This window comes from Populus nigra, chromosome 19 (genome assembly GCF_951802175.1).
Source record: "Populus nigra chromosome 19, ddPopNigr1.1, whole genome shotgun sequence".
In the NCBI taxonomy this organism is placed as follows: domain Eukaryota; kingdom Viridiplantae; phylum Streptophyta; class Magnoliopsida; order Malpighiales; family Salicaceae; genus Populus; species Populus nigra.
The window spans coordinates 6,650,670-6,665,378 of record NC_084870.1 but is presented as its reverse complement, the minus strand read 5'-3'; the positions used below and the strand labels follow the sequence as shown (position 1 = coordinate 6,665,378).

Below are 14,709 nucleotides of genomic sequence, written 5' to 3'. Positions count from 1 at the left end.
TCCGCAACCCACTATTTTCATGATTTTCTTTTGATTGGCCAAACTGATGTCTCAAGAGAAACTTTAGTCAACTGCGGCATATTCTTTTCAGTTTTGTTGGCTATATTAACATTACAGGAGAACGGCAAGAAGGATAAATTTACAGCAGGCTCGGTCGACTATCTGAATCAGTGGAATGGCTTTCTCCTTCTAGTGCTTTCCTCTTGCGATTGGTGTCAGTTGGCAGCCTGGGAAACGTAGAGCGTATATGAGAATGAGAACCAGTAACATAGTAGCTATACGCAACAATAGTTTGATCAGGCTACCCTTTCAAATCATTTGTGAAAGAGAGAATGAGACTGAATCCGTGTAAATAAAAGAGAGATTGAATCCACTGCTACCAGAAGGAAGGTATGAAAAGAAAGTTAAGTCCATATCTATATACAAAATCACCTAAACGAAAAGGAAACAACAGGCAGCCGCATGCAGCCAGTCAGATAGAGGATAGAGGGTGAATAATGCAAGAAAAACAGCATACCCTAAATGCAAAGTTGTGTCTGAATCGACTTTCTCAATGGAGCAAATATAGTGGGCTACAGGAGGGTTTGTGGCGCCATTGTCTATGGGAGGATTCTTCCTTTCTGTCGCATAGTATTCAAGATAAGTTGGGACTGGATGATCAGTTGATGGAAAGAAACCTCGAAGCTCCTCAATCTTCAAAATGTAAAGAATAAACAGTACATTCCATTATATATATCAGACTTTTCAAAGAAAAGAAAGAAACTAATATTTGTATCGGAAAACAATCCTTGCCTGTCTGCGCAAAGTTTCATTCTCCAGCATGGCCCGCTGTTCCTGGAAACCAAAAACTAAATGAAGTACTCTGAAAAAGAGTATCAGTTTTCATAACAGGATGGATCATAACCTTAGTCCAAAAAATCTATGACAATATATAACAAAAATTAATTTTCAGCAAGTATTTTTTTTCCCTTCTGAAAATGATTGCAAAATTCAGAAGGACAGGAGAGTATCATAATGTACATTGTCTAAGAAAAAAAGGATTTAGGTCAAAGGAAAACATGCTTCATTAAGAGCTCTAATTACCTGTACTCTTGATTGCTCTAATTGTTCCATCAGTAAGTGCTCCTGCAAAGGTAAAACTTGTGGTAATTTACCACAACAACCAAAAATCTCCCAATTTTGCTTTCATAACGAAACTTGGATAAGCAAAAGAAGAAAAATACAGCAGAACCTTTTTCTCTTTCACGAATAACAACCCTTCATTTAACTGATTTTCTAGTTGTTGCAATTCTTTTAAGCTCAATCCAGTCAGGTCCATTCCCGAAAGTCGCCTATAAGTTCAGAATCAGAGACAGACAATAAGATCTTGCATAATTCCAAAAGCTACATTTAACACAATCAAATAATTTAGTGCAGACATACAACTGTTTCACTTGTAGCTTTGCAATTTCTTCTTTTAGAACATCGACCTCTTTCAAATCTGGTTTCTGAAGAAGAATGTACAGTAGAAAAAATTAACCAAAACAAGCTGCTCCACCTGATAACGAATCTCATCCAAAAAGCAGAGTTTATACGTGCGCAAACCACAAAACAAGCACATTGAATGATATTCTGCGAGTGCTAAGGGGTGAAAAGGGAGAAAGCAAGTGCAAAGTCTCATTAATTTTCTCCAGCGTTTCCAATTTGAGATATTTTTGTCTTAGTGTTTTGTTTTAACTCTACTATTGGAAAGCATTTCTCCTTAAATTTCCATAGTACATCTTTTATTTGCGTGGTGGGTTGGGGGGGACGATGATCCTGCTAGCAATGCTCTAGGTTCCTCCTTTTGTATGATCCCTAAATCCAGAGGTAAATGAAGCCGATGGATAATTTTACTTCATATCCGAATCAACAATCTCGCCTGAGGCTATTTATCAAACATTGTGGGGATCCCAAAATGTAGAAGTCAAAACAGAGGGAACAAGTTAGTATTTGTTTCTCTTACACTGTTCGTTTTAACCTGGCGGGCATAGATAGTTTGCATACAATTTCACAACAAAGCTTATTCAGGAAAAAAGTCATCAAACATCATAAATTTGGTAGGGATGCCTAAGAATCTTTCAATCTTTAAGGCATTGCATAACATGGAGCTTGTTATCAAAACTAACCAAGAAAAATTTTAATGCCTACGAAAGGAATTGCTTGTATTCACATCTAATTCTCCTCTCCAAAATAAATTCTCTAAAAATTGAATTTGATAAGCCCATGCTAGCATAGAAAAGGAAGAGACAAGGTATCAGAAGAACGAAAAATAAGAGGAAACAAAAATAACACCACCTTTTTTTAAGTAGGCATGCCACCAGCATGCACAAACACACAAGAACATAAGGTACTAGTGAAAACATGAATCGAAGACTACCTCAGCCTTGTATTCTATTTTAGGCTGCTCTGGGGAATCTAAGAACTTGTTATATCTCGAAAGTGTTCTCTTCATGCTGCCAAAAAAGACCAATAAGAGAAATTTAGTACTTTCCGTCACCTACATGTTCTAGGTATTGTCGTTGTTTTAGCTGAGAATGCTTTAGATAAAAGCAAACTGACGAACACTTGAAAGAACTCAAGGAACATAGATTTTTCCCTAGACAAATAAACAAATGAAACACAATAAAACAGAGTGATAAAACATTTTGAGAAGAGGTTGAAAAGGAAAGTGGAAGGAAACATTCGAAACATCCATGACTAAAGAAGCAGAACATAAGGTTGAAACCTGTCAGTATTCAATAGATTAAATGTCCTTCATTTCCTGAAAGTACGAGAGCAAAATCATAGAGATCAAGAATTTCCATGCAGAAGCCACAACTCCACAAAGTTAAATAATACAGGCGAGAGTTTAACTTGCTTCGTTACTTTATTTTCCAGGATTACACCACGGGGAGATATTTTTTAGGATCTACTGATGTACTAAATAATAAATTCACGGGCACAATAATGTGCTGCTCATCAAAACATCTTTAGAAAACAGAGCACCCAAAAACGGATCCATTAAAGTGAAGAAAAAACCCAAAACGTCAATCCTTTTGCATACATTGCAAAAAATCCCCATTTTGTAAATCGACTTAATTAAATCTGAAAAAAAAATTATAGGAAAAGGTATCTCTATCAACCTACGACAACAAATGCACGTGAATCAATGTAAGCTAAAACCCTGCAAAAATCTTTCTCAGAAAACCTCAGAGAAAACCATTCCAGCAGACAGCAGATATGATCCAAAGTCGCATGCAAAAAAATGCTAAAAACATGATTCCACTATTTAACCACTTAATTAAAAGAAATTGTGACAGTAATTTAAAAAGCAATCATGTTAATGTTAATTTATGAAGTTCACAAAATAAAAACTAAACTAAAAGCTCATCAATACGAAATAAATATATATATATATATATACACACACACTATTTTTTTATTAAAAAACCTGCAAAAAAAAGTAAAATAGCTAAAATGGACTCCAAAATCACAACATAAATCAACGAAGTTATGCTATCACCAGGTAACACATCCAATCACCTAAAAATACTCATAAATACCAAAAATTTACCAAAAAGAACTTATTTTTACTCAATGAGCAATATTTTGGGGGGAAGAAAACAGAGATTATACATGCATACCCAGAACTGGAAAACTCAAAAAGCTTGCCAGTGTTTGAGAAAACAATTACAGCAACCTCAGCATCACAGAGAATGGCAAGCTCTTGAGCCTTTTTAAGCAACCCGGCTCTTCTTTTTGAAAACGTGACTTGCCTGCTATTTGTATTCTCAATCTTCTTAATTTCAATCTTTCCTCTTCCCATTATAATTTTCTCTTGAAAACACAAAGACCCAATTGATCAAAAACCCCAAAGAAACCAAAAAACCTGAGTCTTTGAAATCAAGAACCGATGTCGATGGTCAGGTTTTAAAAGAAAAGCAAAGGACTTTCTTTCTTAATTTCTCTAGATAAAAAGAAAGGGGCTTTATTTTGGGTTGCTAAATATAGAAAAGAGAAGAGAAAGAGGGTCGAGAGAGAGAGAGATAGCGCGTTTTTATTGACACAAATGGCCTGAGAGGGAGAGGGGGGGCTACAAACGGCGAGTTTGCATGGCTCTGTACTCCTCCTATCTAGAGAGAGTGTTGCTGCATGATTCCTTTGCCACATTTGGAAGTGGTTAGGTGCTGATAGACTTTGTGGGACCTACAAGTTTTGTCCTCTGGGCAATTCCTTTGTATAGCCTCCTCGTTAGGGAGGTTTCAATTTTATTTTTTATTTTTTTTGCTGTATTTAGTAATTTTAGCAGTAGTATTGCTAATTGTGTTCTTTTGTATGTATTTTATTCCTTGTATAGAGGTCTAGTTTTTTTTTTATACTGTATTTTAAGCTTTTATTTAGCTATTAAAATCTTGTTTCTAGTTACTAACGCATCTTACTGTTCACGCTATTGTTTTTGCAAATGGGTTGGGTATATAATTCTTAGATTTAGATAGTGATTTTTACTATAATAATAATTTTAAAAAAAAATAATAATATATTATTATTATAATGGTCTCTCGTCAACTTTATAGGATCCACATGTTTTGTCCTTCGGGCAATTCCTTGTATAGAGATCTAATTTAGTAATTTTATTCATTGTATTGAGATCTAATTTTTTTTATATAGTGTATTTTAAGCTTTTATTTTTGAAAAATAGCATGATTTGGTCAAGGTTTTTGAAAAAATAAGATAGGTTGAAAAAATATTTAAAAAATAACACAAATTAAATAAAATCGTGTTTTAGAATATCATTTTTATACATAGGTGTTATTTGAAATGGTGGTCACATCTCAGAATATATTTTTCTACACAAGCGTTACTTGAAATAGTGATTGTTTTATGAATGTTTTTCTTTTGCAAATTAACTAACCCCAACAAAAATCAATCAAATATTTTATGAAGATTCAATGACCAAAAGATAGGATTGAAAATGTAGTGGCCAAAAAAGAAAAGAAAGATAAGATGGCATGGCAGAAATGGGGGAAGGAAAAAAAGAAAAGAATGAATGGGTTACCTGGGACACACTGAGACTTTATTTTCGACACATCTAATATCGTTAAAAAAATCTCGACGAAACAATTATAACTACACTTTGAAAAAACATGAGAGGAGGTTAAAATTAACCCCGAATAAAACCTCTAACAAATTACAACCATGTTTGATGGTCTTTTAAGGTGTGTTTAGAATCTTCTAGTCAAGATTTTCATAATAATAATAGGTGTGTAGAAAATAAAACCTTAGTATGTTTCTGGTGTCTTAATTTTTATTAGTCATTGTATCTTGTATTTTATTTTCAATCATTGAATATTCATCAAAATTTGAATTGGTTTTTTATACATATTAATTGAATTGGGAGAGCATGGTTTTTGGATATAATGATTGTATTTAAACTATATAATTTTTTTAATATATATTATTTTTCCAAAACTTTTACTAAACTATTTTAGAATTCTAAAATACCATTTTATTTAGCTATAAAACACTGTTTCTAGTTACTAGCGCATCTTCCAAATCTACAGAGTTTGCACTGTTCAAGGCTATTCTATATTTAGTGCCCTAGTTCATTACCGCCATTTATTACAGATAATATACCATAAATAGCAGCGTCGTGTAGCCTTTTTGCATCTCTTTGCTATTTTCCAAGGGGCAAAAAAAAAGAAGAAAAAAGAGATAGAGGGAAGAGAACCCTTTTATGCCAATTTATCTACTCTTTCTTTTTATATTCATTGTTTACCAAATTTAAGGGGAGGATAGTAAATTGCTTTCGCTGTTTGCAGGGTTTAATGCTTCTTGTGTCTGTACTGCACTTAATGCAGCGATTTATTTATTCTTGCTGGATTTGGTAAAAGCACTGCCAAAGATAGTGAAGGCTACTCGTGAAGGCACGGTGTTCCGGGCTGCCATTTTGGCTGTAGTGGAGAAGACGACCTGGGAGTTCTTTCAATACTGTAACTGATGCTTGCTGTAAATGTGGTTTCTGGTCCTCGTTGGATTTAAATTAATTTCCAGATTTAGTGTTTTTGGCTACTTTAGAGCAAAAGGTGTAACTGCTGTATCTGTTCTTCCCATGACTCTATCTTGGAGACGAAGCCGTTTCTACAGTCGGGTCAAGAGTTTCGTAAAAAATAAAATATGCAGGTCATGTTAATTTTATTTTTCAGAAATATTTGAAGTGTAAAACCAAAATTCATTGCATGCTTTTAATAAAATAAATCTATAGTCAAATGTAAATTAACATATATGATCTTATTATGCCGTGTCAAGATGTTTATTTGATTAGATGGTAATATATTTTTTAACCAAAATAATAATTTATATACTGTACTAAAAATAAAATTTCAGTCATTTAAAATGAGAAGAAAAAATTGTATTTCTCCGATCTAAACTTGGTTTTCTTATTAATTTATATATGATTGTGTTAAAGAAAAACATGTATTACTGTTTTCTAAATACAAACTTATCATGATCTTAAGAGTAAAATTAATAAAATAAAGTCTTAGTATTTTATATATGATTAAAGATAGAAAAAATGATAAATGTGATAAAACAATACAAAAGATTTATTAAAAAATAATAAATAAATAAATATTAATTTAATTTAATATTCATGTTGTTTTTAATATCAAATACATAATAATTGAAAAAATATATTAATTTATTATAAAAACCTATAATATTATTTGAAAACCATAAAAAAAATTTAAAAAATAATTAAAATATAGAGCCTGACAGTAGGCCCAACAACATAGGGCCAAACAAGGCGGGCATAGCACATCATGCCTGTGAAATCTCTAAAACATTGGTGGCTTGGATTTCTTCATGGAGAAAAAATGACTATCTGACCATTTCTTCCATCAAGAAATTAGAAATGACCCAGCGAAAGAATGATCGTATCTACATCAAAAGTTTGGTGCCTAGTACTTGAAAGCAATTTCTTTCTATCCTCTTCAACAATAAACTCAGGATTCTTAAACTGTAAACGTATCTACAAGCCTGTATTAGAAGTTCTTACCCAACAATGCCAGCATTTTGGTTACTTTTCAGAGCAGGTCAGATGACACCAACAGGAGTCAGTCAAGGTAAACAGAATAATGATCGGGGAAACAGTGGATGCAGCTCCTCCTATGAAACAAGTTTTACAGTGAAATTCATGTAAAAAAAAAAGAACTAGAAATCTGAATCCACTCCTATAAATGATACAGGAAGCGCCTATTTCACAGGCTTTTCTCCAAAGGGTTCAGATATCGTTCGCTCCTATTATTCATTTGCACAACCAGCACAACCAGAGGCTAATTTTAAACGTCAAGGGAAGCAACAACAGAATCTCTATCTAGTAACAAAACTGAAAGGGCAACAATAACTAGTCCTTATGGCACAAGCAACAACAATCATACATCAAGAACATTACTGCTTGAATGTATTAGTCTTATAAAGCATCAGCAATCAATGGGTAGGAGGATATATCACTCACTTCTGTCGTTTCATCCATCTTTTTACACACATATATAAAGTGAGAATCCGGATCTTCCAAAACAAAATCTGCTGGAAGTACGCCCGTGTCAGAAATAGGAACAGGTTCCAAATGCGAGTTTGATGAGCTACCGCCTGGTTTTTCAAAACCTGGTCTGGCTGAAAAGGTATGGGAAAAGGGTAAGAACAAATTCTAGCTCCTTATATTGAAGTTGAAACTTGCTATTGAGAAGCTCACAATAGTATCATAAACTCAATGAAAAATCAGGATTCAGAAGTCAGATGCATCCTATACTAAAAATGACAAGACTGAAAAGAGATATGCATCAATCATAGATAAAACATGATCATAAATAGAAAATGCTAACACATTCCTCGTGCACATATGGCACTTGAATGGGGATCACAAGTGTCATTGCAGTATGGATTTTACACTATGATGCATTGCTTCAAAAAGATTAAACATTTTAAGTTATAAAATAGAAAAAAGCCCAAACAAGAAGGAAAATGCTTCTTCCATTTCAAAAGACAGTTCCTATTCACTTCGTTCATTACACCATGGAACGCAATGAACAGGCACCTACACTTGCATACTGGTTGATTTTCCTGTTAGCATCACAGGAATAATACAGGTTAAGAAACCACAAATGGTTAGACCAACCGAAAATTTATATTATCAGTTTGGAGGAGATCGCAAGGCATAGCTGGCTGCAATTGAGCCTTGAGCTGACTTGCTCTCAGTTTTAGTGCTCCATACGCAGCTAATATCATTGGTAACATCAGAAAGAATGCTACCACTTGCATATGCCTTGCATGAAACTTCCATTGTTCCTTCAGGAAAGTAAATAGAGGAGTCAATCTGTAATTCCCCAATTACAAAGTTTATCATATCCATTGCAAGTCAACTTTAAATTTCTTTAATAACCATTATCTAATACTATTTAAGAACAATTTGAAGTATTGCATGCAGCATGGAACAATCTATTCCCCAGAGACAAGAAAAACTGATGCTTTATTTCACAGAACAGGCACATTCTATATGTAACAGAATCTTTTGTGCATGAGAAGGCGGCAGTGCCTGATCCCCTTTCGAAGTTCCTCGAGATACAGTATACATCAATACAATGAGTACCCAGACTTTAACCATATTGTTCACATAAGCTACTGAAATAGCAATTTATGACTCCAAACCAATCACAAGGACAGCTAGATATATAAAATGCCTAGCTCCACTGCTGTGAACAGCTGAGTTGATATAGTCAAAAGCTATGAGGTATCAAACTTTAAAGCTAATAATCAATCTAACTGGTAGTTATGACAATGAAGACTGAAAACAAAGACTCTTAGAATATGACTTGTCCTATATCCCTTTTTCTATACTTCTTTAACGATTTTGATCTTATTTATTGTTTATTTCTGCAACAACTTCTTAATGCTCGGAATCGTTTTACCTGCTATGTATTTCACTTAAGCACTTCAAAAGGATAGTTTTTAACCAATACTTTTAATTATAACAATCATACAAGGAGAGTTTGAATTGCATAATGAATAAATGATGTGTGTTGAGTTTGGAAAGAGAAATTGTAGAAACATGTACATGGATCATAACAACTGTGAACTTTAAATCAAGCCTGAATTAGCAAGTTGAATATAACAATTTCTGACCCAAAGTTAATGAATTCAACATACAAAAACTATGAGGACAGAGAAAATATTCTGTAAAGCTCAAGGTGAAAAGCCAAGAACACTTACGTATTATGTACAATATGATTTTCCAATTGTAAATGGACTGGGTCAAATGAGGCATCCTTACTTTGGGATCACCATAGGTTATCTGTATATGAGAAATTAAAAAAAAAATCATTTTTTAGAATTTCCAAAAGCATAAGGTGAAAAATGAGAAGAATATAGCTTTCTATTAAGGTATATGGTTACCAACATATAAATCCCTCCAGGTTTAAGAAGCCTACAAGAACAGAAGGGGAAAAGAAGTTAGTGGAGATTATTGCAATTACAAAGTGCACATACACACAAAAACACACAACACATTTAAGAAGCCTACAAGAACTAAAGGAAAACAAAAGTTAGTGGAGATTATTGCAATTATCACGTGCAAGTACACACGTAAACATACAACAGCATCATATTTCTAAGGAGAATAAAGTATATATTGTTAACACCAAACAAAATGAGCAATAAAACTTATAAAGTTTATGCATAGTACAACCTGCTTACTTCCCCCAGCATTCTGACACTGCTAATAGGAGCATCACTGCCACACTACACGGATAGTTGTACAAAAAATCAACATAAGGAAAGAATGGTCCTAAAAGCCTCAGGACTAAGAAAAGAATTTATAAGAGCATGTGGATGCGCATCATACCATCAACGAATCGAGAGTCCCTGGATTGAGGATTGGTAGGCCATGAGTAAAGGAGGATGAATTTGAACAGCAAGAACAAAGTCAACATACAAACCACTAAGTTAATAAAAAACCCATCAACATTAAAAAGAAGATCTAAAGGAAGAGAGAGGAATATACCCTTGTCCACAACAGCATCAAAAGATTTGTCTGGGAAGAAGCTCATATCTCTAGCATCCATTTCCATGTCTATCATACATAAATCATAAAGGAAGCTCACACGGAAGTAGAGGTATCTAGTTAAGAAATGGCAAAGTTTAATTACACAACGGAAGTTAAAGCAGTTATTTTAAAAGGATACAATTGAGCTGATGGACATGCTCGTATTTTCTTCTCATAATGTCAATGGCCACTGACGAAATATCAATGTTCGTTATGTTTTCGTATCCATCCTCAACCATGTCCTCTGACATACCTACAGTGCAAAACCAATGGCATCAGATGAATAATCGAATACATAAATATGCATACAGAAACACACACATGCACGTGAGCGTCTCTAGATGCACAAGAACAGTAACACCGCGTTTTCTCTGCAGAGTTCAGGAGCTCATTTGATAAGAGATGTCCATGCAATAAAGTTTGTCCAATTTTACAGTTGGCAGAAACATTACAGGTGAACATCATCATCAAGATTAGGGTTACATCCAGTTTACCAAACAATCTGTAAAAAACAATTTTGCACCAAAATTCGCTGTTTGGGACTCATATTTACATTGCAATGATTTACAACAATTTCACTCAAAAATTGAAAATAAAGTCTGATTAATTAAATGCAATATCAGACCTTACTAGTTGGACAGGCTTAACAGCACATACAAACTTTAACGAATACTTCTTTTATTTCTCACATTTCCATCACCTACCAGAATAGCATTCCAGTTCAGCCCACCAAAAGTTCTAATTCAAAAACAAACATTGAGCCGATTCAAAACAAGAAATCAGTGCCCAAGTCCGATAATTTCAGTACAAAGAACAAAAACGGGAATTAATTCGAAGACTGTGGGAATTAGTAGTTGTAGTAGCAGTAGTGATGATGATAATGATAATAGTAATAACAATAATGAGGGAGAGGGAGGGAGTGAGATTTGAGAGGGGGTAATTACGGGCATTGCCACAGCCAACCATGAGGACACGAGAGGAAGTAGGGATATAACGACGAACAAAGGGCCGAAGAGAAGAGTAATGCTGGTACCAATCGAAGCTCTCAGCTTCCTGGACGTATCGCGCGTCCCAGTACAAGGCGTCTCCATAGTTGTAAGTGTTGCAACTAGACACGTCCCTGTACATCTTCTTCGCTTTGCTATTTCTGTTTGGACTAGGAGAAGCAAACAGTTGTTATGGTTGGGTTGGTGTTGAGTTGGCGGCGGTGTTGGTGGTGGCGGCGGCTAGTTGGTGGTTTGGGCTTTTGGGGGGGTTCGGTTGTGAGATGTGTGGGCTAACGCTACTTCTTTTTGTTGCGAGGGACTTTCAAACTACGAAATAAAAGTACGTTAAGGTTATGACTTATGACCTCCCAGGGTTGGCCCCTTTAACCGATTTTCAAGAATTTTCTCTATTGATATAAAACTAGTATATTGGCTCCCGATTCGAGTTACTATTATTTTAAAAAAATATATAAAAACTACTAAAAATATTTTAAGTATTTTGAATCAGATAGTTATGTTAAGCTCAAGGCGTTTCGGTCTGGCATGACTACTTGATATAAAACTCTTGGGTCTAGCAACCATGTCAGATCCAAGCAAACAACAAATAATTAGAGGTTAATTGTGCACTTTAGTTATCAGATAAGAGAAAAAAAAAACACAAACAATTGATTACCAACGGTAATCCAATTATGATATGTTTACACACGTTGCACCATGTGAAAGATGGTACAATTGTGCATCTGTTTATACGGTGGATGACCTAGTTTGACCACCAGGAAGCATCCACACACCTCCTTAATTGTGCGAACGTCGTCCACTCGCTGGGACGTGTGGAACACACGCCAACAACTTTTCGATTAAAAATAAAAAATACAACGTGAAAATATTAAAATGTCCCTCCTGGTCCTCTTGATTACACAACATACACATGTAATTTCATTGTCATAATCCACGGTAATTTGTGTCTAGAGCTACAGTAAAATCTTCACGCCATTTAGTTTTCTTTATAATATAACTACATAATTATCTTGATATTTTTAATGTTTATTTAGTAGAAAAAAATTAATATAGGAATTGATCTGATGTTACTCAATTATTTTGGCAGGTTCAAAGACAAATTGAGTAACTGATAAAAATATTATTTGACTCAAAATAAAGATTCAAGATAAGATTTTTTTTAATAAACATTGAGGTGACAACATATTAGATCAATTTGGGTCAACTTGAGTTAACCTTTCAATCTACATACCAAGTCATAAGATCATAATAACCTCGTAGAAAGAAAATCAAAACAAATTAAGAAACTCAATTTTCAATAAACTCAACATTAAAGATGAAACTGGAATAAAAATCAATTAAAAAAAGACCTAAAAAATAACTCAAGTCAACTCGGGTTAACTTACCAAACTCATGAATCGGATCATGAAATCAAAATAATCCAATAGAAAACAAATCAAAATAAACTATAAAACTCAATTCTCAGTCAACCCTGTATTGAAATGTGAAATTAAAAAAAATTGATTAAAAAGAACAAAAAAAAAACAACTTGAATCACTAGGATTAACCCATTATACTTGTGAGTTGAGTCATGAAATAGAGATAACCTCATAAAAAGTAGACCAGAATAACACAATAAAGTCTAATTCCCTGTTAACCCAATGTTAAAAAAAATCTAGGAGAAACAAAAGTCAAATAAGAAAAAAGAAAAAAAAACTTGAATCAACCAAGTTAACCCATTAATTTAACCCATATGGTTTGGGTCACAAATCTGAGCTAAACTCGTAAAAATTAAATTGAAAAAAAAATAGCATGATCCCCAATAAATCTAATGTTGAATAATGAATTTGAAATTAAAAAAAATATAGATTAGAAAAAAATAAAAAAAAATATTTATTCAAGTGGATAATGTTATGCGATTAAGGATATAGCAAAACCCTCGCCTCCTCTAGTTTTTTGTTAATCTTTCTTTAACTTTTCTTGTTATAGTTAATAAGTTTTGTTTACCCTGTTTTACCGGTATATGCTACGTTGTGCTCAAAATGTAATTTTTTTGAACTTGAAAAAAAAATATCAAAGTCATAGTAAACTATTTGATTTTATTAAACTTTGATTTTATAAATCAACCTTAAAACTTCTTAACTTGACTTTTTTTTTAACCTGATTTAAAAACTAACTCTAATGAAAATTGCTTTTACATGACCTAGTCAACTTGGTAATTTCACAAGCAACCCGGATAATAGGTGAAATGTGTGGTTTGACGTAAGAAAAAAATTTAAGATGACATATTTTTTAAAAAACTTTTAAACGGTAATATATTAAATCGACCCGGACCCGTGGCTTAACCCATCAAACTTGTGGCCTTAATTATGGGCTTCATTGGGTTTAACAACTTTTTAAAACTATTTTTTACTTAGTAATATGATATTAAAAATAGACACTCTTAAAACTAAACATCAATTAAATACAAAGATGTTTATTTGAGATTGTGACAACTTTAAAGAAAGCTAACAAGAACAAATTGTAAAGATCAATTCAAAATCAATCAAGTGTCAAATGATAAAATTTAAAAAAACAAAAACAAAAAAGGATTCAATCAAATGAAATAAATGGAAGATGAAATTTGAAAAAAAAAAGAAAAAGGAAAGGAAAAGGGGGTTGACCCAGCAAGTTAACCTTGAAACTTTTCTGGCCGACTTCTTGTTTAGCTTGAGTTTAATATTAATCCGTTTGAGAGTAGTCCTGATATGCCCAAGTCGACTTGAAATGTCTAAAGACAATCCAAATGAATGTTAAAAAGTGTGGTTTAACTTTTAAAAATAAATTAGGATGACGTATTATTTTTAATATTGAGACGACGATGACATATTAGATCGACCCGAGTTTCACTGCTTAATCTGCCAACCTTATAGTCTGAATCATGGACTCCATCAAATTTAACAATTTTTTACTTAATGATATGATAGCAAAAATATATATGATAACCTCATAAAATTAAAATTAAAACAAATTATGAAGACTATAGTTTTGAAACCCAACCCGAGTCATGAATTTTGACCGAGTCACCCAGTCATCTCGGGTTGACCTTTGATATTTTTTTATTAAAATAAAACGACGTTATTTTTGTTAAGAAAAATTAAATAATCAAGGGGTTGCTTTAAGGTTTTTGACCGGATCAACTGCGTCACTAAGTTAACCCAATTTTTTTTATAGGGACACCAAAGTTCTTGTCTTCTATTTTTTTTCAAACTCAGTCCCTGGTTTCGACTACTGTCAGGTAAGGTCATATTTTAAAGTTATGATAAAAATTAATTTAAAATAAGAAAATATTAAAGGTTTAAAATTAGGAAAAAAGCCAAAATGAATTTAATCAGAAATTTTTTTAAAAAAAAAACCAGCTCTTTCATCGCGCTGTGGTTTTGCCCAAGTTCTTAAGACGGGAGATGATTGTGGAATTAACAATTAATGGATGGAGCAAGACAAAGACCACATAAAAGCAAAATGCACCATGATTTCTTTCTGAAACCCAAAATTCTCACACCAAACAAAAGCATGTGTTCATGAATATTTTTCTATTTATTGCGACTAATCTCGTGAAAATCCAAGAAGCAACTACGAGATGCGAAATCA

The 14,709-nt window shown here is 33.3% G+C and overlaps 2 protein-coding genes across 4 annotated transcripts; both read right to left on the bottom strand.

The window, feature by feature from the left end:
- Positions 1 to 4,106, bottom strand: LOC133679727 (agamous-like MADS-box protein AGL15). Its single transcript, XM_062102410.1, has 8 exons — positions 3,645 to 4,106; positions 2,399 to 2,474; positions 1,423 to 1,487; positions 1,232 to 1,331; positions 1,084 to 1,125; positions 793 to 834; positions 518 to 693; positions 1 to 227 (listed from the first exon to the last, which is right to left on the bottom strand). Exons 1-8 carry the CDS (start codon positions 3,824 to 3,826, stop codon positions 140 to 142), a joined length of 771 nt encoding a protein of 256 aa, XP_061958394.1. The 5' UTR covers positions 3,827 to 4,106; the 3' UTR covers positions 1 to 139.
- Positions 4,107 to 7,195: 3,089 nt separating this feature from the next.
- On the bottom strand, positions 7,196 to 11,449 carry LOC133679716 (uncharacterized). 3 transcript variants are annotated; one of them, XM_062102396.1, is made up of 9 exons: positions 11,041 to 11,449; positions 10,236 to 10,349; positions 10,055 to 10,123; positions 9,896 to 9,915; positions 9,740 to 9,792; positions 9,448 to 9,478; positions 9,265 to 9,346; positions 8,174 to 8,343; positions 7,586 to 7,671 (listed from the first exon to the last, which is right to left on the bottom strand). In XM_062102396.1, exons 1-8 carry the CDS (start codon positions 11,222 to 11,224, stop codon positions 8,189 to 8,191), a joined length of 708 nt encoding a protein of 235 aa, XP_061958380.1. In that variant the 5' UTR covers positions 11,225 to 11,449; the 3' UTR covers positions 7,586 to 7,671; positions 8,174 to 8,188. The 3 variants fall into 3 exon arrangements, with proteins under 3 accessions (XP_061958378.1, XP_061958380.1, XP_061958379.1); XM_062102394.1 differs by lacking the exon at positions 8,174 to 8,343 and having other exon boundaries at positions 7,196 to 7,671; positions 11,041 to 11,445; XM_062102395.1 differs by lacking the exon at positions 7,586 to 7,671 and having other exon boundaries at positions 7,846 to 8,343.
- Between the last annotated feature and the right edge of the window lie 3,260 nt (positions 11,450 to 14,709).